Raw genomic sequence first — 25,571 nt, 5'->3', positions numbered from 1 at the left:
AAAAACAGTGCTGGATTCGCTGGATCCATAATTGGCACTCGATAAGCTGACAAGCTGCCCTCTCCTTCCCCTTCCCTGCCTGTCCCTCTCCTCCCCTCTCTGTCCCCTCCCTTCCCCCTTCTCCTTGCCCCACCCTCTCCCCCGTCCTCCCTCTCCATACCCCCCTCCCACTCCTACACCCATCTTCCTCTCCACGACCCTCCCTCTCCCCTCATCCTCCTCCCCCACCCTCCCTCTCCCCTCATCCTCCTCCCCCACCCTCCCCATCCCCCTCCCTATCCCCCCTCCCTCATCCCCCCGTTTCCCCCATCCCCATCCCCCATCCCCCCTGTTTCCCCCCCATCCCCGCCCCCCCTCCCCCCTGCCTTCCTCCCCCATCATCGTATATCTGTCCCTCTCCCCTCCTCCGTGGCCCACTCCTTTCCTTCATATCCCTGTTCCTCCCCTTCCCTGTCCCTCTCATCTCCTCTATATGTCTTTATTTAAAAAGTTACCATCACATTTGTACAAGGCCAAACTAATTTTGTGTAATTCTGAGGGGTACCCTCAGTCCCAACATACGGAGTTGGGGGGGGGGGGGGGTGTATAGGATACACTGATTATTAAAACAGTTCACAACACAGTTGTACAAATGGTACAAGCACTAAACTTTGAGCTGGAGACACCAGATCTCTGTACCAACGGAAGGGAAAGGAAGGGGGGTGGTGGGGAGGAACGGAGTAGGGTTTTGGCGGAGGGGCCCAATAGGACGCTGCCTGAACTATTCACGGAGGCAGAAAAACAAAAGAACCTTCAATTCTGATGTGCCAGATTCCGGGAGTCCCCCAGAGAGGGTGACAGTGTCAATGGCAGAGATCCGCTTCCACCCGTCTCCAGGGAAACGGCTCAACATTCGGCCCCTTTCCGCTCTCGGCCCCGCCCACTGTGACGGCACTTCCGGGAGGAATTTGCATGAAGAAAGTTTGAGGAGCGCCTTCGGCGGGGCCGGAGTGAGAGTGAGTGCCGGAGCCGAGTGCTGGGGTCTGACCCGCAGCCACCCCCTGCACGATGCTGGGCCGGCGGCGGCGCTGCAAGCCATTCCTGCTGCTGTGCTGCGGGATGATCGCCCTGGGCTTGGTGATTCTCAGCCGGAGTGGACAGCAGGAAAAGGAGCAGCAAACAGAGCGCCGGGACCAAGCTGCCGGAGCCCCCGACTCTCACAGCCGGTCCGAGGGTGAGCACTTGCAGCGAGCCGTGTATGAGAGACCTCCTGTGGATGTGAATGCGCTGGGAGAGCTGGGCAGAGCGGTGCACCTCAACTTGCAGGGCGAAGAGAAGAGGAAGGAGGAAGAGAGTGTCAGCAAACACCAGATTAACACTTATGTCAGCGACAGGATCTCCCTGCGCCGCCGGCTGCCTGAGAGGTGGAACCCACTGTAAGTGACAGCAGGGCACGGGGCTCAGAGCGGGAATCCACACAGCCCAGCAAACTCCTGGGTGACAACTTCTCCAACACATCTTCCTTGGGACACGGAAATGGCCCAAGCCGTTTCACAGAAGGGTTACTGAGCCACATAAAGAGATAATATGATTAAATTTAGTCAAGGAGGTAGCCCGTCAGGAGCAGTTTAACCAAGGAAAGAGAGACTGGAGGGAAGGTTAATCCCCAGAGTTTCTGAGCTGGTGGAAGGCGGAGGCAGAGAGGCCAAACTAAGGAATGCGGATATCGCGGAGGGATGTTGGGCTCCAGGAGATTAGAGACATTTAAGCACAGATAATGGAGACATTTTACACCCAGGATGAAAATTTTAAAATAGAGATGCTGTTCAACTAGGATTCAATGAGCACATTAATGTTGGATGAATAAGACTTGGTGCAGCAGTGTTGTGTAACCTTACATTTATGGAAGATGGGAGGCTGGCATTAAATACATGAGGATAGTCAGACCTAATGGTGAGAGGGTATGAAAGATTCAGCAGCAGATGCAATGAGGCAGAAGTGCATGTCGGACGACTTAGTAGGATATCATCACAGGGTCAAGTATGACACCAAGGTTGTGAACAATCTGGTTCAGCCCTACAATATTACCAGAGAAAGGATGGTGTCAGATAGGAAACCTGACTCATTTCACCTGAGGAAGGAGCAGTGCTCTGAAAGCTACTGTTTGAAACAAACCTGTTGGACTTTAACCTGGTGTTGTGAAACTTCTTACTGTGCTCAGCCCAGTCCAACGCCGGCATCTCCACATCAGATAGGAAAGGAGGACAATGGCTTTGGTTCTCCCAGTGTTTAGTTGGATGAAATTGCTGCGTGTCCTATACTAAATGTTGGGCAAACAGTCTGACAATTCAAGGAAAGTGTGATCATCAGCTAGAAGGGCTGGTTTAGCTCAGTGGGCTAGACAGCTGGTTTGTGATGCAGAACAAGGCCAGCAGCGCAGGTTCAATTCCCATACCAGCTTACCTGAACAGGTGCTGGAATGTGGCAACTAGGGGCTTTTCACAGTAACTTCATACTTGTGACAATTAAAGGTTATTATTATTATCTGTTGGTCTGATAGAGTTTGGTCACCAGCTTGTGTGGCTTGTCAAGCCCTGCCTTTTGTGCCCTGCTGCACTGTTCCACCAGTCACATGTTCTCCGTCTCCTGCCCTTGCTGCTCCACCAATCATGGATTCTTGGAGGAGCAGCTACTCTGATTCTGTTTCTTCAGCTAATTGGGGTAACTTCCTTCCCCTTTGCCCCTGTCATGTTTTCAAAGCTTTTGAGAACAGATTTGCCCACTGCAATCCCTCAGCCCTCCCAATATCTTTTGAACCCTGGTCACTTGTAATGTAATGCAGAAGACAGCCATGTACCCTCCTAGCAAGTTCTCACAAGCAGTAAGAGATGACCAGATAATCTGCTTCTGTGGGTGCTGGTTGATTGATTAATATTGGTTAGGATCCCTTACACTTTTTCAAATAATGCCGTTGGATCTTTTAGGTCCATCTGAAAAGGTAAAGAGGATCTTGGTTTACATCTAACCTGAAAGATGTGAGCTCTGACGATGCAGCAATCCCTTTGCACTGCACTTGTGTGCTCGGTGTCTGGAGCAAGACTTTAATCATAACCGTCTCACTCAGATGAGACTGCTACCACTGAGCCAAGGCTGAAACAATGTATTGTATAAGTAATCGTCAAGTTCTTTGCATACATTGTGTTCATCCTACATCTGTTTATACATTTAGCAGTAAACCTGTGTTTCACATTGCAATTCTTTGGCTGTTTTTTTAAAAAAAAGTTTTTTATTACCAACATGTATCAAAACAGGTTACAACACATAAACACACTGGGAAACATACTTCCCAGCAATCAACTATACAGCCTGTACAAATTTTCCCCTTTTTCACCCACTTCCCCCCCCCGCCCCAACACCAAGCAGCTCCGCAAACACGGTCACAAACGTTCCCCATCTTTTCTCAAACCCCTCTGCGACACCGCTTATCTCATATTTGATCTTTCTCCAACTGCAGGAAGTCGTACAGGTCACCCGACCAAGTCGCTACCCCCGGCGGCGATGCCGACCGGCACTCCAGTAATATTTGACGCTGTGCAATGAGAGAGGCGAAGGCCACAACATCGGCCTTCCTCCTCTCTATGAGCTCTAGCTTCTCTGAAACCCCAAAGATCGCCACCAAAGGGTCTGGGTCCACCTCCTCCTTCACTATCCTGGCTAAGATGGCGAACACTCCCGCTCAGAATCTTTCCAATTTTTAACAACCCCAAAACATGTGCGTGTGATTTGCTGGCGCCCGCCCACATCTTTCATACTCATCTACTATCCCCTGAAGGAACCCACTCATTCTCACCTGACTCGTATGCACCCTGTGCACCACCTTAAACTGTATCAGGCTCATCCTTGCACAAGAGGAGGTCCTATTTATCCTCCGCAGTTCCTCACTCCATATTCCCCAGTTGATCTCCCCTTCCCATTTTTCCTTGATCTTCACCACCCGCACACGTCCCTGTCCCCAGTCACTTGTATATATCTCCAATTCTTCCCTCCACGTCCACATCCGGAAGCAGCAGGGTGTATCCTGGCAACCTGGGGAACCCCCTCCAGACCTTTTGCACCAAGTCCCTAACCTGCAGATACTGAAATCTCTCCACCCTCGGCAGCTCTACCCTCTCCATCAGCTCTTCCAGACTGGTGAACCCTTCCTCCAAATACACATCCCTCACCTTGGCCAGCCCCACTTCCCTCCACCTCCTGTATACATTATCCCCCGGCTCAAACCCATGATTCTCGCACAGCGGCGTTAGCACCGACATCCCTTCTACCCTAACATGCCTCCTCAACTGATTCCATATCTTCCCTGTGGTCTGTACCACCGGGCTCCCTGAATAACTACTCTGAGCCATTGGCAATGCTGCCATCACCATAGCCCTCAAACTTACCCCTCACAAGATTCCTTCTCCATCCGAACCCACTCTACCCCTTCTCCTTCCCACCATCGCTGCACCTTATCTACATTCGCTGCCCAATAATAATGAAGCAGGTTCGGCGACGTCACACCCCCCCCCCCCCCCCCCCCCCCCCCCGCCTCTGTAGCAGGGTCCTCCCGACCCTCCGCACCTTCCCTGCCCATAGAAAGTCCGAAACGATCTTGTCCAATTTCCGAAAAAAGGCCTTTGGTATAAAGATCGGGAGAGCCTGAAAAATAAACAAGAACTTTGGCAGAATATTCATTTTCACCACTTGGACCCTCCCCGCCAATGTCAACTGCAGTGTACCCACCTCTTAAGATCCCCACTGGCTTCCTCCACCAGCTTCATTAAGTTCCACTTATGGATCCCCATCCATTCTCTCACTATCTGAATCCCCAAATACCTATATTGAATTGGGAATGGAGGTTTCTGGTTAATGGTACTCGGTGTTTTACATGCACTAAATGGATTTCTGGGAATGATTGCAAGATGAGGGTCCAACTGAAAAGCTCACAGATTTAGACAATGAAAGAGTTTGGACTTGTTTGTAAGCTCTCTGGTTACCAGTGTTTTATGCTGGCTTCCTTATCCGTGTGCTTTCATTTAAGTGGATTCTATCCAGTTTTGATATTGGCAGTGGTTGTTGACTCAAATGGCAACTGTATGTGTGCTCTACGTCTTTGTCAGAACAGACATGGTGGTGTACTTTGTTTTGTAAATCTCCTGCGAGGCATTTTGGAATGTTTTATTATTTCAGAGCAATTAACTAAATTAGTTTGGTGCAGTATTTTGACATTGCATATACTCACTTCGATGCAACCTTTAATATCTTTACAAACCTGACTTTGCATTTGACTTTAAAGTAGCACTGGTCCACTCACTAGACTGAGAGCATGGCATTTAGCAAGTGATATGGCCGTTGACCCAGAAACAGTACTGTAAGAAAAATTTGTAACTTTAAAAAAAAATGTCTGGGGAATCTGTAATTGGTTTTAAGAATGTTTGAAAAGGAATTTGCATCAATTACAATTTTCTTGAGTAAGAATAAATCTAGTTTGTGTAACGTGACAGCCTTTGACTTAGCAGCAGTACCAATAGAAAGGAAGTTTATATATGAAAACCGAGTGGCTACACACAGGAGAGCTGCAGCACAGAAGACTAAGACACAGTTGCGTGGAGCCCTGTGTTGTGCAATACAGTTAAACAAGACAAAGCCAAAGGCAAAGTTTGAGAGCAGGGATTGTGAATTGGACAATTTTGCTGTTGCTGCTTCAGTTTTGCCAGAGTTGACCCGATTATTTAACAGGCTTCTTTGGAGGGTGTGGGTAAATGAATCTCTGGGAAATTGTACCATCACGATTATTTTGAACCCAGCTAACGAGTTTCTGCAGGAGCATGCCATTGGGGTGACAACCACTTCTGGGAGCCTCGGATGGAATATGGCTGCCAGTGAATGCAATTTCAGGGCCAAATCAATTGAGTAGCAAAATGAGAAATCCTGTGTGTCACGGGCTGAGTTAGAGAACTTTGCAACTGAATGTGGCGCCACATTTGTACAGTGAATGATGCAAGTGCTTGCGGTTGTGTAAGACATAATGAGTATTTAAAGTGAGATGTACCTTTTTTACTTGAAGTATTGATTGGTTGTCAGTTCGTGTTTAATTAAGGTAAACTCTGCGAAAAGTGAGAACTTTTTGGGGAATTTGGTTAATTTGGTTAAATTCGTTAGATTTCCCCCATGAAGATCATAACACAATGGGCCTCCCCAGAGTTGCATTTGGAGATACCCCAGTGATTGCCACATATGGGTTTGCCTGGCAATTGTCAAGAAGGGCTAACTTCCACTGGACAATTACGCTGAGCTGGGAACCATCTGACAAAGCGATTTTTATATTAACATCCAATGGTAGCATGGTATCACAGCGGTTAGCACAGTTGCTTCATAGCTCCAGGGTCGCAGGTTCGATTCCCGGCTTGGGTCACTGTGCGGAGTCAGCCCCTTCTCCCCGTATCTGCGTGGGTTTCCTCCAGGTGCTCCGGTTTCCTCCCACAGTCCAAAGATGTGCAGGTTAGGTGTATTGGCCATGCTAAATTGCCTTTCATGTCCAAAAAAGGTTAGGTGGGGTTACTGAGTTACGGGGATAGGTTGGAAGTGTAGGCTTAAGTGCTCTTTCCAAGGGCCGGTGCAGACTTGATGGGCCGAATGGCCTCCTTCTGCACTGTAAATTCTATGATTCTAATGATCCAATGGTTCTGCCTGTTTTACCCTCAGTTACTTTTTAAGAAGAAACCCCCCCCCCACTGGACTCTCCATGCTGACCCCAAAAGCCCCCACTCCCAAGCTAGTGCCCTAGAAAGGGGGGGATTGTCCTCTGCACTTTATTAATACCTCGCTGCTAAAGCCTGAGAACTGCTTCGCTGTTCCTGTTTCACCCGGACTGTGTGAGGAAGGTCAGGTGAGAATGGGGCTTTGGAATTCCAGCCAAGTCACTACAGAGTGACAAACCGCCGGTCACTGTCTCTGAGAAGTTTTGAGCCAAGAACAATAAAAGTTTTAAGAAATGCTTGTTTGGATTTGTAATCTTTAGACCAAGACTGTTGAGCTCTGCAAACATCCAACTTCCTTCTAATTTGTTAAATTATTTTCAAAGTTGATGTAAAGGAGGAACAGATTGTCCATAATTACATGTTTATTGATCTTGGGTTACAAATTAAAGTAAAACTTCCATAGAACGCCAGGCATACTTTTTGTTTCTAGTGTTGGCTTTTACTGAAGAGCAATAACTTTATTGTGAATTATTTGCTCCCCAGCCTTGACTCAACTCCTAACCATTGTCAGTTAAATTCTTCATTTTGGGTCCTATTAAATTTCAAAATATTAGTCTATACACTATATCAGGTTAAGTATTGTGTTTAGAACCTATACCCTTGGGCAGCGCTGGATGTGCTTGAGTGGCGGTATGCAGGAGTTTGTTTGAATGGGTTGCTGATTGTGTTTCATAGAATCATAGAAACCCTGCAGTGCAGAAGAAGGCCATTCAGCCCATTGAGTCTGCACCGCCCCTCTGAAAGGGCACCTTACCCAGGCCCACTCCCGTGCCCTATCCACCCAACCTAAATATCCTTGGACACTAAGGGGCAATTTAGCATGGCCAATCCGCCTACCCTGCACATCTTTGGATTGTGGGTGGAAGCCGGAGCACATGTTGGAAATCCACGCAGATACGGGTAGAAAGTGCAAACTCCACACAGACAGTCACCCAAGGCTGGAATTGATTCCGGGTCTCTGGTGCTGTGAGGCAGCAGTGTTAACCGCTATGCATGTTTTTATGGAGCAAGAAAATAGCTGGGTGTTCAACACTGACTCCAGCCTCCCTCTCGGCCACTCCAACATCCCTTGTGAAATCTGTGTCATAATCGTTTGCCACTCTATTACCGCTTGGGCTGACAAGTGGCAGTTACATTCGTGTCACACAAGTGCCAGGCAATGACCATCTCTGACAAGAGAGGATCTAGCCACCGCCCCTTGACATTCAACGGCATTACCATAGGTGAATCCCCCACAAGCAACATCCTGGGGTTACCATTGAACAGAAATTGAACTGACTAGCCGCATTAATACTGTGGCTACCAGGGTAGGTCGAGGGCTAGGAATCCTACGGTGAGTAACTCCCCTCCTGATCTCTCTTTCTCTCCCCCCCCCTCCCCCCGCCCCAACCCTCCAAAAGCCTGCCCTGCAGGAATGCAACAACACTCAAGAAGCTTGACATCACCCAGGACTAAGCAGCCCATTTGATTGCTCCTCCTTCCACAAACATTCAAACCCTCCACCTCCGATGAGCAGTGGCAGCCGTGTGTACCATCTGCAAGCTGCACTGCAGTAACTCACCAAGATTCCTTCAACAGCACCTTTTAAAACCCATGACCATCTAGAAGGATAAGCAGCAGATACCTGGGAACTCTACCACCTGGAGGTTCCGCTCCAAGTCACTCACCGCCCTGACTTGGAAATACATCACTGCTCCTTCACTGTCGCTGGGGCAAAATCCTGGAACTTCCCCCCTAACAGCACAGTCGGTGTACCTACAACTCAAGGACTGCAGCGGTTCAAGATGGCAACTCACCACCACCTTTTGAAGGGCAACTAGGAATGGTCAATAACGCCCACATCCTGTAAATTAATGATAAGGGTTGGTCTTTTATTTGAATATTGTTCTCCGAGCTACTTTTGGAGTGCCCGGAAATAATTTACAACAATGAAAAATTGGGCCAAAGGTTCAACTCCACTTTAATTCATTAGTAAGGGTGGCACGGTAGCACAGTGGTTAGCACAATCCAGGGTCTCAGGTTCGATTCCCAGCGTGAGTCACTGTCTCTGTGGAGTCTGCACGATCTCCCCATGTCTGCGTGGGTTTCCGCCGGGTGCTCCGGTTTCCTTCCAGAGTCCAAAGATGTGCAATTTATGTGGATTGGCCATGCTAAATTGCCCTTGCTGTCCAAAAGGGTTGGGTGGGGTTCCTGGGTTACGGCGATAGTGTGGAGGTGTGGGCTTTCCAATCGCTGGTACAGACTCGGGTTAGGTAGATTGGCCATGCAAAATTGCCCCTTCGTGTCCAAAAGGTTAGGTGGGGTTACTGGGTTACGGGGACAGGGTGGCTCAGTGGGGTGCTCTTTCCAAGGGCCAGTGCAGATTCGATGGGCCAAATAGCCTCCTTCTGTACTGTACTTTCTATGATTCACAGCATCAGGGACCCGGGTTCAATTCCCGGCTTGGGTCACTGTCGGTGCAGAGTCTACACGTTCTCCCCGTGTCTACGTGAGTTTCCTCCGGGTGCTCCAGTTTCCTCCCACAAGTCCCGAAAGACGTGCTTGTTAGGTGAATTGGACATTTTGAATTCTCCCTCCGTGTACCCGAACAGGCGCCGTAGTGTGGCGACTAGGGCAGTGTTCTTCAAACCCGGGGGTGCGACCCGCGAGTGTCGGGAGGGCTGGGGAGCCGTCCTTCGCGACGCTCCCAATTGCGCAAATCCCCACGCAGCAGCTGGATTTTAATAATACCGGCTGCAAGCGGCCGTTAAAATGGCCGCGAACATGTAAAAAAATGCGCACCGATGATTGGGCGCGCGGGCGCAGTGCGGCCGTTATATTTTTTTAAACGGTCGCGGCTTTTTGTTTTCGAAGTTTGGGGGTTTTTTATTCATATTATTCGTTTATTTTATTCATTTAATTTTTATTTTTTACATTTATTTTCCTTTTTTTACAAGTTTGGAGGGGTTTTGTTAGATAAAATTTTACAGGAAAAAATGCAGAACTTTGGACAGATGGAGACTCCATACTTTCCGACACCGGAAGGCTTTACCTTCAGCCACAGGTTCCATTGGAGGAGTGTGTACGAGAGCCAAAGGGACCCAAAACCATTTCCACCATTTTTATCAGCAGCAAACAAGGTAAGAGAAAATGGTGGGTCGCACAGGTGGGTCGCGAAGGTCGGCCGGCGTGGGTCGCGAAGGTTGGCCGGCGTGGGTCGCGAAGGTCGGCCGGCGTGGGTCGCGAAGGTCGGCCGGCGTGGGTCGCGAAGGTCGGCCGGCGTGGATTGCGAAGGTTGGCCGGGTTGGGTTTCGAAGGTTGGCCGCTTGGTAAAAATGGGTCCCTGGAAAAAAAAGTTTGAAGAACACTGGACTAGGGGATTTTCAGAGTATCTTCATTGCAGTGTTAATGTAAGCCTACTTGTGATACTAATAAAGATTATTATTACTTAATGATTTCTAGAGGAGAGCATATGCATATAGTACAATTTGAACAAGTGCTAGGAGAATAGGTTTTAGACAAAACTTCTATCACTAAGCTTATGATCTGGAGGTGTTTGGAGTTTGTGTAAGAAATCTATCTTGTAGAGTATCTTTCAAGGGGCTGTGGTCTTAGAAAATGTTGACTGTACTGCCTATTGTAAATATTGCATGCAATCCTATTGGCTGGTAACACCATGCAGTTCGCACAGTAGTTGTTATATTTCTGATAAGAGTAACAGTGAGTATTGATAACATGAATACGTGTCTCATGAAGTTAAGCTTGATAGTTGGTAGCAGAGAAATATTTGGAAATAATTGCTTGTATATGGATTAGTAAGTCTGATTCCCTTCAAGTGAATGTCAGCTCCAGTAAACCAGGTGAGTAAATAGTGATCCCTTCTACATTTGAACTCCTGTATATGAGGAATGGAAATCTAGGTCAGGGTTTTACAGGCTTGCAAGCTGGCTGTGAACCTTTCCTAGTATTCTGACCTAACTTTGTGGACTGATATGGAAGTGTATTATAGCAGCAGTTATTGTGCTACATGAGATGGAGTTCTGTCTAAAGTCAACTTTTGAGACACTGTAGCAGTCATTAACATTTTATGGTAGCAAACAAACCTTTCAGAGAAGGATATGCATTTTGCACAATATGAACAGCTGTTCAGAGAATTTGTTTGATCTCTATTTGAAATGAAAGCAGCAGGTAGGCATATTGTCTATAATTGTTTCATTCAGTTAATTCTTGTTTTCAAATAAACAATGTCTGCCACTTCAGAACATTGACTATCTCTCTTACATTTTTGTAACATTTAATTAATAGAAAGCAAAGAGTGGGGATTAATGGGTGTTTCTCTGGTTGGCAATCAGTAGCTAGTGGTGTCCCTCAGGGATCCGTGTTGGGCCCACAATTGTTCACAATTTACATAGATGATTTGGAGTTGGGGACCAAGTGCAATGTGTCCAAGTTTGCAGATGATACTAAGATGAGTGGTAAAGCGAAAAGTGCAGAGGATACCGGAAGTCTGCAGAGGGATTTGGATAGGTTAAGTGAATGGGCTAGGGTCTGGCAGATGGAATACGATGTTGACAAATGTGAGGTTATCCATTTTGGTAGGAATAACAGCAAACGGGATTATTATGTAAATAATAAAATATTAAAGCATGCTGCTGTGCAGAGACCTGGGTGTGCCCGTGCATGAGTCACAGAAAGTTGGTTTACATGTGCAACAGGTGATTAAGAAGGCAAATGGAATTTTGTCCTTCATTGCTAGAAGGATGCAGTTTAAGACGAGGGAGGTTGTGCTGCAATTGTATAAGGTGTTAGTGAGGCCACACCTGGAGTATTGTGTTCAGTTTTGGTCTCCTTACTTGAGAAAGGACGTACTGGCACTGGAGGGTGTGCAGAGGAGATTCACTAGGTTAATCCCAGAGCTGAAGGGGTTGGATTATGAGGAGAGGTTGAGTAGACTGGGACTGTACTCGTTGGAATTTAGAAGGATGAGGGGGGATCTTACAGAAACATATAAAATTATGAAGGGAATAGATAGGATAGATGCGGGCTGGCGGGTGAAAGCAGAACTAGGGGGCATAGCCTCAAAATAAGGGGAAGTTGATTTAGGATTGAGTTTAGGAGGAACGTCTTCACCCAAAGGGTTGTGAATCTATGGAATTCTTTGCCTAGTGAAGCAGTTGAGGCTCCTTCATTAAATGTTTTTAAGGTAAAGATAGATAGTTTTTTGAAGAATAAAGGGATTAAGGGTTATGGTGTTCGGGCCGGAAAGTGGAACTGAGTCCATAAAAGGTCAGCCATGATCTCATTGAATGGCGGAGCAGGCTCGAGGGGCTGTATGGCTTACTCCTGCTCCAAGTTCTTATGTAACAATCTATCCCACTTACTTTCTTTTGAATGAACGGTCATCAATCTAAAACTGTAGCTTCAAATAAAATTCTGATTATTCCCCTACATACTGATCTACCTATCTATTTATGTTAATGGAGGACTCCAGGAGTGCAAGTCTCACAATGTACTCAAAATAATTTCCACGGGAAGACCACAAGGTTGATTCTTGGGTTTTTACCTGGTTTTTGCAGCTTCTTTTCTTTATGATGGAGGTGAGGACAAGTAAGATGTTGAGCAGAAAGTTATTTTGAAAAAAAACTTGTTAAATTCATTACCTTCCATAAAATGCTTGTATGTGAACAAACAGAACTGTTGTGCATGCGGGGATAGGGAATATGCTCGCAACAAGTTATCGGAGACGACAGTGACTGCGTGGCACATTCCTTAATACCCACTTATCTTTTTTCGGGGTGTTGTCAGATATTAAGTTAGTTGTGCCACCCTTTTCTGGCAAGTATCAGGCTTCAGTCGCAGCAGTAAGGCTAATTTTAGTACTGTACAAGAAAAATGGTTCTCGATTAAAGCATCAGCAGACAATGAGCCAAGGACTTGCCCTTTGGACAGAGTGCTCATGGAGTGAATTGAATGGAACTACTAAAACCTGAGGGTGTCCCAAGAAGTCCTGATCTATACATGTAAATTGTACAATACTTGATTGATATTCCACATGCTAGTCGGTGTTGTATCCCAAGGCTTTTGCACAAACTGTTATCAGCAACCTTCTTGTTCATGACGTATGTGGCATTATTTGAGGCAGTTTCCACATTTGCAATATTTAGCCAAACTGGGACATTTTACGTCATATTTTCACAGCAAAACTGCAATTTGGGGCACCAAATGGATCTGTGATCAGCATCCAAAAGACAAGTTAGCTTAACAATTGTAAAACTGTCGACTGAGGTGTAACAAACTGCAACACTGATCTGTGCCATATCTATTTTGTCTCCTGAATTTTACCGTCGTTCTGGATTAGTGTATGTATATGTTAGATGGATTAATGATAGTAATCATTGTGTGGAGATGCCGGTGTTGGACTGGGGTGAGCACAGTAAGAAATGTTATGGGCCAGGGTTTAGAGAACCCCAAAGTGTATCATGGAGTTCACCTGACCCACAACTTTTAATAGATTGTGGTATGGGGAGCACACGGCCCACTCTACAGTTGTGGTACAGCAGAAATGGAAAATATTTTTTAAAGCAAAACAATGTTTATTCTATGAAATCAAGTTAACCTTTTTAAAACATGTGAACATCTTAGCAACCATTAATTCAAATACAACCCCCAAAGAATATAACACTAAGTAATCCTTAAGCTGTCCTTTTAACATCCATAAGACTTTTAAAAAAAACTTTAAACAGAAGCACATCAGGTTAAAGTCACTACTGAGAGCAGTTATTAGTTTTAAATCACCAGAGGATCGATTTCAGTTTTTGGATTACAGAGAGAGAGACTCGTACACCTTCTGGCTGTGACTGCAGCTGTCCAGCTCTAAAAACAAAACTAAAACACATCCTGCAGCAAACAGCCTAAAGCAAAAGTAAAAAGCTGACAGGCAGCCCAGCTCCATCCATTCTCTGACCTCACTGCAGTAATAAACACCCATTTCTTAAAGGTACTCTCACAACAGATATTTATATACACACCCATTTATAAACACTCATTTCTTAAAGGTACTCTCACATGACTGATGTCTTACCTGGTGTTGTAAGACTTCTTGCAGTAATCATTGTGAGTATGAATTAATGCAGTGCCATAGAAACTATGCAAAATGTAGTTACATTCATACAGTACCTTTATTATGCTATAACATCTGAAAGTGACTCGTGCAATTCATTATTTTTGAAGAGCAATACTTGGGTTACTGTCTGTATGGAGTCTGCACATTCCCCGTGTCTGCGTGGGATTCCTCCGGGTGCTCAGGTTTCCTCCCACAAATCCCGAAAGACATGCTGTTAGGTAATTTGGACATTCTGAATTCTCCCTCTGTGTACCCGAACAGGCGCTGGAATGTGGCGACCAGGGGATTTTTACAGTAACTTTGTTGCAGTGTTAATGTAAGCCTACTTATGACAAAGATTATTATTACCTACAAATGGGATAGCGTAGGAGCTTGGGTAAATGAAGAAAAAACAAGATTTAATAGTTTTGTGGATTTTCTTTGCTTAATTGTAATATCCACTCTGTAATGATTAGGGAAGAAAGACTACTCTAATTTGAACATTGAACCCACAAGTCTTTAGGTTTGAGGTATGATGGATTCAAAATCTCAGATTCTGGTGATGTTATCTAAATTTTACGTTTGGTTGGTAGTCATTAGAAACACATCCCCATGCTTCACCAGGATGTCCTGTGTACATTTCAGTAACCGCCGAGCAGATGTTACAGTCACGAGGGTAATAAACTTTTGAAACCTGAACCTACCGGTACTTGAATATATTTGGTTTGATCTGGATGTTTAGGGATAAGTTACTTTGAATCCTTGCCTCCATTTGAATGGCTGGATGTGGTATTTGTGAACGTATTGTACTTGGAGCATAGGCACTACCACAACAAGCATTGTTCATAACTTCAGAATTTTAGCTGGTGAAAAAAGACAGGAAAGGCATTGTAGGTTTTCTGAAATGCACCATTAGAATGATGACCGCTGCCCTCCCCACCCACAAGAGTCTGAACAATTTTGAAATTGGAACAACGCAAGCCTTTCATGTTCTCTGTTTGAATAATCTCATGCATGCTTAATAAATTAATACAATTGCAGAACTTTAAATTTGAGCAAGAGGCTAACTGCAAATGTTGAATGAGTTTTTTTTTAATTTAGAGTACCCAATTATTTTTTCCAATTAAGGGGCAATTTAGCGTGGCCAATCCACCTACCCTGCACATCTTTGGGTTGTGGGGGTGAAACCCACGCAGACACGGGGAGAATGTGCAAACTCCACACGGACAGTGACCCAGGGTCGGGATTCCAACCCGGGTCCTCAGCGCCGTAGGCAGCAATGCTAACCACTGCGCCACTGTGCTGCCCAAATGTTGAATGAGTTAAAGATATATAGGAACAGGGTGGGTAATGTGTTTAGGAATATTTGTTCGTGTGAATGGTAAATGTGGACTGATTGAGCAGTATGTATTGGAACTGCTGTCTGTTTCTATGGGTGCTTGGTTTGAAAATTAAAATTATGTCAATTTATTTGAACAGGTTGTGCTGTTTTGAGATGAGAGCTGATGGTCAGTTAGAAACTTTGATAGCCAACAAGGAGGGCTTCTTTGTTCCTTGCTGATATTTTGTCGCGTTATTATTTTAGTACCACAAGCTTTTTTTTTTCACCTCCTTGGTGGTGTTGTCTTTTTCGGAAGCCTAAAAGCCATCCATCATTTGATGATCTAATTGAAACGTATTAAATTCTAAGTGGGTTCACATGGTTGGAGTGCAGAACTCAAGGTCGCAGACTCAAGATAAGGCATTGGCCATTTAGGACTGAGGTGAGGAGGAATTTATTTGCACAGGATTGAGAGTCTTTGGAATTCTCAATCCTTTTTTTCTTATTGAGGAATTTTGTTCTTAATTCCTGGTTAAATATTTAGATTCAACTTCTGATCAGATTACATTCAACCTAGCATTAATTTTTGTTTTTGTTTTATAAATTTAGTGTACCCAATTCATTTTTTCCAATTGAGGGGCAATTCAGTGTGGCCAATCCACCTACCCTGCACATCTTTGGGTTGTGGGGGCGAAACCCACGCAAACACTGGGAGACTGTGCAAACTCCACACAGGCAGTGACCCAGAGCTGTGATCGAACCTGGGACCTCAGCGCCGTGAGGCAGCAATGGTAACCACTATGCCACCGTGCTGCCCTGGAATTTTCAATCCCATTGGGGCGTGGATGCGGAGTTGATATTCAAGGCCAAGAGTGATAGATTTTTGGACATTAAGGGAAGGGAATGAATCTATATCAATCAGAGCATAGAAATTTAGCCATAATCTTATTGAATAATGGAGCTGATGCATTGGGCTGTGCAGAATGCTCCTGTTCCTTGGTTCTTCTGGTGTCTTGTAATTTGGGTGGCTTGAAAATATTCTCATGTCTTTTTCTATATTGTACAATATAGCAGCACAATGTAGTTCCAAAGAATAGTGAGGAGACACTGTTTGCTGCTGGAAACCCAGAATTGGTAGGATAAATTGTAGGAGGCTACGGGTAGTCATATTTTTTTTTACAGGGTAAAGCACACTCCAGAAATTGGAACAATTTAAAGTTCTGTCAACTAAGAACAGCAAATGCTCCAAATCGCAGAATCCCTGCAGTGCAGTAGGAGGCAATTTGGCCCATCAAATCTGCACCGACCTTCGAATGAGCACCCTGCCCATGCCCACTCCCCATCCCCGTTACCCTGTTACATAAATTGCACATCTAAAGGGCAATTTAGCATGGCCAATCCACCTAACCTGCACATTTTTGGATTGTGGGAGGAAACCGGAGCACCTGGAGAAAACCCGTGTCACGCAGACAACGGGGGGAACGTACGAATTCCACGCAGTCAGTCACCAAAAGCCAGGGTGCTGTGAGGCTTGCCATCGTGCCACCCAAATATCTGAAGTAAAATAATAGCTTGTATTAATTTATCTTCTTTTATGTAATAAAAAATCCCATGTTGATTCATGGGGACATAAAACCAAATACAGCACTGAGCCACATCAGAGATTAGGGCAGTTGGGTCAAAGAGGGAGGTTTTAAAGAGTGTCGTAGAGGAAAACAAGGTAGAGAAGCAGAGAGATTTAGGGAGGGGTTCCAGAAATTAGGGCCGAGCACAGGCAAGAATGTGGAGCAATTTAAGTTGGGAATGCTCAAGAGGTCAAATTCTGAGAATGCAGATTCTCCAGAGGATTGTGGGACTGGAGGAATTTACAGAGATGGGAATGGCCAGACCATGCAGAGATTTTAAAATGAGGAGAAGGATTTTAACATCAAAGCCTTTCTTAACCAGGTGCCAGTGTAGGTCAATGAGTAGAGTATTGATGAATGAATGGGATTTACTGTGGGATGGGACACAGGCAGCAGAATGTGGTTGGCCGCAGGTTCATCAATGCACGCCAAATCTGGTGGGAATAAAAGGATGAATTAGGGTTTCAGCAACACAAGAACTGATGAGGACGGGGTGTCTTGTGATGTTGGAGTGACTGCACAGAAGGTTTAAAGCTGAAACAGTTTAGTTGAGCCTCAGACAGTAACCTTCTACCCTTCCGGGGTCCGTATCCCTCTATTCCCATCCTATTCATGTATGTGTCAAGACGCCCCATAAACATCACTATCGTACTTGCTTCCACCACTTCCTCCAGCACCGGGTTCCAGGTACCCACTTCCCTCAGTCTTTAAAAAATACTTTGCTCGCACGTCTCCTCTAAAGTTTCCCCCTTGCACCTTAAACCTATGTCCCCTCGTAATTGACTCTATTGGGAAAAAGCTTCTGACTATCCACTCTGTCCATGCCACTCATAGTTTTGTAGACCTTTATCAGGTCGCCCCTCAACCTCTGTCATTCCAGTGAAACCAAATCGAGTTTATCCAAACCTCTCCTCATACCGAATGCCCTCCATACCAGGCAACATTCTGATAAATCTCTTCTGCACCCTCTCCAAAGCCTCTACATCCTTCTGGCCGTGTGGCGACCAGAATTGAACATGATGGGCGGGATTCGCCCATCCCGCGGCAGAGTGTCCAAGCCATCATAAACGCCGTTGCATTTTACGACGGTGTGAACGAGCCGCTTCCACGACTAATTCTGGCCCCTACAGGGGGCCAGCACGGCGCTGGAGCGTTTCGCGCCACTTCAGCTGCAGATCCCGACGTGAACTGTGTGTCGCGGGATCCGTGCATGTGCAGTTGCGCCGGCGCCGGTGAGGACATGCGCAGTGGCACTGGCGCCAATGCGTGCATGCGCAGTGGCCTCCTTTAATACGTCAGCCCCGACGCAACATCGCACAGGACTACAGGAGCCGGCACGTAGGAAAGGAGGGCCCCAGCCACAGAGGCCGGCCCGCCAATCGTTGGGCCCCCATCGCGCGCCAGGCCACATCAGAGGCCTCCCCCCTCCGAGATCGGACCCCTCCCCCATCCAAAGACCCACATCCGACCCTTACGCGTCGAGGCACCTCCGGACCAGAGCAGGTTAGAACGGTGCCGGCGGGACTCTGCTCTTTTCTCACTGACCCGTGGCCCATTCGGGCCAGAGAATCGGCGGGCTAGCTGCGTAGAGCGGCCCACGACCGGCTCCGTGCCAACCACGCCGGCGCCAATGGCACCTACCTCGCGTGCCGGCGAGGGGTCGGAGAATCCCACCCTATATTCCAAGTGTGGCCTAATTAAGGTTCTATACAGCTGCAGCATGACTTGCCAATTTTTATGCTTAATGCCCCGTCTGATGAAGACAAGCATGTCGTATTCCTCTTGACTGCCTTCTGCATCTGTATTGCCACTTTCAATGACCTGTGGACCTGTGCACCAAAATCCCTCTGCCTGTCAATACGTTGTGAAAAAAAACTTTTTATTTGCCACATTTTCTTCATTTTCACTGTACAAACATACGAACAAAATAGAAGAAACAACAGCAAAATCGACCCCACCAATATGCAGCCTAAATCATCGACTCACAAGTTCAAAACAAGTTAATAACCAAAAGCAAACAATAAACCAAATCTCCCCCCCCCCCCCCCCCCCCCCCCCGCTCAAATGTCACCTTTTCCAGGGTCAAAGGTTCCAGCAGGTACCCCACCACACCAAGGCACAGGGCAGAGAAGCTGACCTCCACTCCAACAGGACCCGCCTCTGAGTAATCAGCGAGGCAAAGGCTAAAACGTCTGCCTCCGCACCCACCTGCAACTCAGGCTGGTCCGACACCCTGAAAATGGCCTCTCGGTGACCCAGCTCCAAGTCCACATGCAGCACCCCAAAATGATGTTAAATACCTCCCTCCAATACCTTTCCAGCTTTGTGCAGGAACAAAATATATACACATGGTTTGTGCCCCCCCCCCCCCCCCCCTACACACCGCTCACAAACATCTTGCATCCCTTCGAAGAGCCGTCTCATCCTTGCTTTTTTGAGGTGCGTCTTATACACGACCTTCAATTGTATCATTCCCAACCTTGCATCTGAGGTTGAGGCATTCATCCTTCGCAGCACCTCACACCGCAAACCTTCCATTACCTCCCCCAGCTCTTCCTCCCACTTAGATTTAAACCCCTCCATGGCCATCCTATCCTCCTCTAAAATCTTCCCATAGTTCGCCGATACCACCTCTCTCTCCAACCCCCATGCTGACAGTAGCTCCAACAGCGAGGGGCCAGCACTATCGGGAAGATCAGGAACTCCTTCCTTGTCAAATCACAGACTTGTAGGTTCCTAAACCCCCCCCCCCTCCTGCACCAACCTGTGCTTCTCTCCCAGCTCCTCGAACCTCATAAATCGTCACCCCAGGAACAGATCCTTCACTGCCCTATTTCCCCTCTGTTTCCACCTCCGCAACCTCGCATCCATCCTCCCCAGCTCTAACCTATGATATCTCCCTAATCGGTATCCCCCTGACTCGGCCCGCAGCTTAAAGTGCTGTCTAAACTGCCTCTAGATCTTCAAATGTGCCACCACCATCGGCCTCCCCGAATACTTGCCCGGGCCATCGGGAGTGGCGCCGTTGCCAGCCCCCTCAACCCTGACCCCCTGCACGAGCCCATCTCCATCATAACCCCCCCCCCCCCCCCAAAACGATCTAGCCCCGAACCTCCTCTGCGTTCGACGCCCCGTAATAGAATTTGTTTGGAGGCCCTTCCCTGACTGCATCCTCCTGATTGCCTGTTTTACCGTCTGCTCCCCCATCGGCCCCTCCAGCGCTGCCCTGCCTTCCTCCCCCACCCTCGGGTACTCCAACCCGTCCAGAAACTCCCTCAACTCTCGCTCCTCCCCGGCAGCTCCGACCTATACAACATCTCATAAAACTCCTCAAAAACTTTATTAACCTTCTCCTGAGCCTTCACTAACTTTCCGATCCTATCCCTTACCTGGACTATCGCCCTCGCGGCAACCTCCCTCCGGAGCTGTCCAGCCAACATACTCCCTGCCTTCTCCCCATATTCGTAGACTGCCCCCCTCATCCATCTCAATTGACGCACTGGTTTCCCTGTGGACAACTGGTCAAACTTTGCCTGAAGCTCTTCCTCCTGTCTAGGAGGTATGGGCCAGCATCATCCACATACCTCCTGTCCACCTTTAACATCTCCTCTATCAACTTTTTGCGCACCACCCTCTCCTCCTTTTCCACTTTTGCCTTAAACGAGATCACCTCCAACCTTACTACTGCCATCAGAGCCTCCCACACCACAACCTGCAAAACCTTCCCTGTGCAATTGAAATTCAGATGTTCCTCAATCACCTTCCCAAACTTATCACAAAAATTTAGATCCCCCAGCAGTCCCACCTCGATTCTCCACCCAGCATCTGGGCCGCCCCCTTCTCCAAGACCACATCCACTCAATGCAGCGCATGGTCTGAGATTGCTATTGTAGAGTACACCGTGATTCCAAATAAACCTGTTGGACTTTAACCTGGTGTTGCAAGACTTCTTACTGTGCCCACCTCAGTCCAACACCGGCATCTCCACATCATGGCTACCACAAAAAGATGTATTCTTGAAGACACTTTATGTACCAGGGAGAAAAATGAATACTCCCGCTCACTCGGGTGCAGGAGCCTCCAAGGGTCCACTCCTCCCCTCCCTCTCATGACCCCAGTTAGCGCATTTGCTGACTGACTGACTGCTCTCCACAGCCCTCTACTTCCAGGTTTCCTGACCTGTCTTTGCTGCTTGCACCTTTAAACTAGCAGGCTTCATGATCTGATTGACTGCTTTACATAGTCGTCTGCTTCCAGGTTTCCTAACCTGTCTTCTTGGCTGCTCATCTGCTTCTGCCCTTGTTCCCAAAAGGATTTTCCTCTCTCTATCTCTCTGAGCTCCGCCCATCGTTTCAAACAATGGGCAGGATTCTTTGGCTGCGCCTACCTGGAGACTGGAAATTCCCGTCTGAGGTCATTGGACCTTTACATGGTCCACATCCCTCCATGGCGATTTGCAACCAAAGAATCCAGCCCAAAGATTCTCCCCTGAGGTGGTTAATCTTTAATCTACTCTCGTTATTTGGCTGATAGCCTATTCCTGTTTACACAAAATGCCAGATGATGCCATTCATGTGCACCTTACTTCCATTTATAGACCATTAGGTCATCAGACTCTGTAATTATAGGATAACGGCTGGTCATGTAAGAATGTCCCGAAAGACAATGGTTCTTTGGTGAGTCATAGTATGCATTTCCTAATGAGTTTAAGTCTGAATGGGAGCTTGTGACTTAGCCAGGTATAGGCATATCCCTTTGAGTTTGGGCTAACAGCATTTTCCTTCAATATGTTTAAATCTTTCAATTGTTGGCTTCATTTTTGGACCCGAATTTCTAATATCTCCCTATCATGATCTCTGACCTGTCAGTATTTTTGAAATGCAATTTCTATTACACAGGCAATATAGTAGCCAAATTACTTGGAGCAGGGGCCCACATTTAAACACACAATTTTTTTACTCTTTTGCCAAATTCAATTTTGAAGGCTCACAAGGAAAACCTCCATTGGACTGTTTAAGTGGAGAATTTTCTTTATCTTATGCATTTTCTTAATTTATATACTAAAATAGAATGTGTCTTAATGCACTTGCTCTGAAAAAGTTTTGATTTTGGAAGCCTAGACTTGGTATTTTAATGATTGGATAGTTCTCCTAGTGAACTTACAAATTTATCTCTGTAGTTTTTACTTTATTGTCTTCAGAATGCTTAAAATTTACCAGTCTCTACACATGACACTGGAGGGCAGTAGTACTCTTTCAACTTGCCAGTGCCGTCACTTTAATTATCAATAAATACCTGAATACAACATGAACAAAAATCTCTTCACAGTAATTTCTTCTCTGAAGGAGGATCTTTTACTCCTACATGAGCCGGGTTTATCTGATTTGCATGTGTGGATTTTAAGAATTTAAAATCCAGGATTTTAAGAATCCTGGATTTCAAGAAATCACTTTGGTGCAGCAGCCTCCCATGGCATCTTGTGCAGTGTCCACTGACACCTGCTAAGAATACAGAGTTGAGTTTTTGTTCAGATGGCAAATTAAGTCTTGCAAGTAGGGCAATGCAGTGTTTTCTGCTCGTAATTCCTCTTTAGGACCATGGAATTACGTAGGACATGTATGGTCAAATAAAACAGGCAAATTGGCCCAATCAGTCCAGTTTATGTTCCACTCGAGCTCCCTCCTAACTTTTCTTAACTAAATCTACCATTATGACCATCTGTTCCCTTCCCCCTCATTCATGTATAGCTTACCCTTAAATGATTCTCTATCATTCTCTTGAACCACTCCCTGTCGTAGCATGTACCACATTCTTGCTACACTTTGGGGAAAGAAGTTATTTCCGAATTTCCCATTGGATTTATTGGTGATTATTTTATATTGATGGCCTCTAGTTATGCTTTTCCCACATAAGAAAACATTCTCTATCCGCTTAATTTAAACCCTTCATGATTTTAAAGACCTCTCTTGAATCATTTCTCAGCCTTTTTCAAGAGGAAAGACACCCAGCTGAATGATCCATTCCTTTTTTATAAATTTAGAGTATCCAATTCATTTTTCCAATTAATGGGCAATTTAGCTTGGCCAATCCACCTATCCTAACACATCTTTGGGTTGGGGGGCGAAATTCACGCAAACACGGGGAGAATGTTCAAACTCCACACAGACAGTGACCCAGAGCCAGGATTGAACCTGGGACCTCGGTGCCGTGAGGCAACCGTGCTAATGATGATCCATTCCTAATATCTATCCTTGTAAATCTTCTCTGCACACTCTCCAGTTTCCCTATGTGCTTTTAATGATATGTCATGGACCAGAACTCTAGCCGTACTCAATGTGGCTCAACCAAAGTCGATATAGGTTTTTACTCTTTTAAATCCTCTCTGAATTTCTCTCTGGAAGTAAGGCTTGGTGTTTGGTTTACATGTTAACCTGTGGTGTAACCTTTAGTGATTCGTGTATTTGTATTCCCAAGTTCCCTTGGTTCCTCTAACCCACCTGGACCTGTACTTTTTAAGTAACAAGTAATATTCTCTCTGCCAACTAATGTTCTCCCTACCAACAGGAGTAAGCTATTTAGTGCCTTAAGCATGTTCTGCCATTTAATGAGATCAGTGCTGATCTACAACATAATAAGACATATGACATAGAAGCAGAATTAGGCCACTCGACCCATCGAGTCTGCTTCACCATTCAATTATGGTTGATATTTTTCTCATCCCCATTCTCCTGCCTTCTCCCCGTAACCCCTGATCCCCTTATTAATCAAGGACCTATCGTAGTCTGTCTTAAAGACGGTCAGTGATTTGGCCTCCACAGCCTTCTGCGGCAAAGTGTTCCACAGATTGACCACCCTCCGGCTGAAGAAATTCCTCCTCATCTCTGTTTTAATGGATCGTCCCTTTAATGTGAGATTGTGTCCTCTATTTCTAGTTTTTCCTACAAGTGGAAACATCCTCTCCACATCCATTCTATCCAGGCCTCGCAGTATCCTGTAAGTTTCAATAAGATCCCCCCTCATCCTTCTAAACTCCAACGAATGTAGACCTAGAATCCTCAACCGTTCCTCGTATGACAAGTTGTTCATTTCAGGGATCATTCTTGTGAACCTCCTCTGGACCTTTTCAAAGGCCAGCACACCTTTCCTTAGGTACGGGGCCCAAAACTGCTCACAATACTCCAAATGGGGTCTGACCAGAGCCTTATGCAGCCTCCGACGTACATCCATGGTCTTGCATTCTAGCCCTCTTGACATGAATGCTAACATTGCATTTGCCTTCTTAACTGCTGACTGAACCTGCACGTTGACCTTAAGAGAATCGTGAACACGGACTCCCAAGTCCCTTTGTGCTTCTGATGTCCTTAACATTTCTATTCCTAAATTCCCCCTTCCAAACTGCATAACCTCACACTTTTCCGCATTATATTTCATCTGCCACTTCATTGCCCACTCTTTTAGCTTGTCCAAATCCTTCTGCAGCCCCTTGCTTCCTCAATACAACCTGTCCCTCTACAGATCCTGATATTGTCTGCAAACTTAGCAACAATGCCTTCAGTTCCTCCTTCCAGATCATTAATGTATATTGTGAAAAGTTGTGGTCCCAGCACACCACTAGTCACCGGCTAGCATCCTGTAAAAGACCTCTTTATCCCCACTCTCTGCCTTCTGTCAGTCAACTAATCCTCTACCCATGCCAGGATCTTACCCTTAACACCATGGGCTCTTAACTTTTATTTAACAATCTCCTGTATGGCACCTTGTCAAAGTCCTTCTGAAAATCTAAATAAATCACGTCCACTGGTTCTCCTTTGTCTAACGTCCTTGTTGCCTCCTCAAAGAACTCTAACAGATTTGTCAGACATGAGCTCCCTTTGACAAAACCATATTGACTCCGTCCTATTTTATCATGAACTTCCAAGTACACCGCGATGTCATCTTTAATAACGGACTCTAAAATCTTACCAATGACCGAAGTTAGGCTAATCGGCCTATAATTTCCATGTATCTGTCCTTGCCTACGCTGCTTAATACCTTTGACTTGCAAAATCTATCAATTTCAGAAATAGAATAATCAGTGGATTTATCATCATTTGTCATTGTGGGCAAGAGTGCCAAATGTCTTCTACCTTGTGCGGAGAGGTGTTTCCTGATTTCACTCTTGACATGTTTGACTTTAATGTTGGGACTGTGCCCCCTAGCTCAAGACTTCCCAATCAGCAGAAATAGTTTCTTCATCCTCCCTAACCACCTTGGTCGGTATTGTTCTTGTTCATGCAAATAATATGCAAGCGTGCACTTAAAAGAACTGAAACAAAGCTGTTTTGAAGAGTTGGCACAGTCATGCTGGACTGGTGGCTTTTCATGCTGTAGGAGTCCATTATGATCCTAGCAGGTCAAAATTATTTGATTTTGTTCCGTGACATAGCAATGTATATTCCCACAATTTGAATTAAATGCTGCAACATTTTCAGCCTGTAATGGAAGATTAGTAATTTAATTCTGATTATAAAACAAGCTATTCTTCAGTGGAAAAACAAAAAGCTGATTCTGGAAAAAAGCAGTCAAATTTTAATCTCTGCCTCTCCCACCACCTCCCTTGAGTAGAAAAGACCAATAAATCACATTTGATCTTGCAGGCTTCTTAGTGATAGAGCCTGATTTTCCTTTGCAGGATAGAGAGAAAGCTGGATGCTATTCAGATTTTTTCATGGGCAAATAGCCTTCTGCCAAGTTCAGGTAATCCAGAAACCTTGCCAAAAAATGACTTG

General features: G+C 45.9%; 1 protein-coding gene across 1 annotated transcript in view; it reads left to right on the top strand.

Annotated features, from left to right (window-relative positions):
• Positions 1-948: 948 nt before the first annotated feature.
• Positions 949-25,571, top strand: part of galnt12 (UDP-N-acetyl-alpha-D-galactosamine:polypeptide N-acetylgalactosaminyltransferase 12) — a 99,570-nt gene continuing 74,947 nt past the window's right edge. The window contains exon 1 of the mRNA XM_038797584.1: positions 949-1,415. Within this exon, the coding sequence (XP_038653512.1) occupies positions 1,048-1,415 (368 nt within the window). The 5' untranslated portion in view covers positions 949-1,047. The remainder of the gene's footprint in view (positions 1,416-25,571) is intronic.

This window comes from Scyliorhinus canicula, chromosome 5 (genome assembly GCF_902713615.1).
Source record: "Scyliorhinus canicula chromosome 5, sScyCan1.1, whole genome shotgun sequence".
Lineage (NCBI taxonomy): Eukaryota > Metazoa > Chordata > Chondrichthyes > Carcharhiniformes > Scyliorhinidae > Scyliorhinus > Scyliorhinus canicula.
The sequence above is the reverse complement of the archived record's forward strand: the minus strand, read 5'-3'. Positions and strand labels throughout refer to the sequence as shown.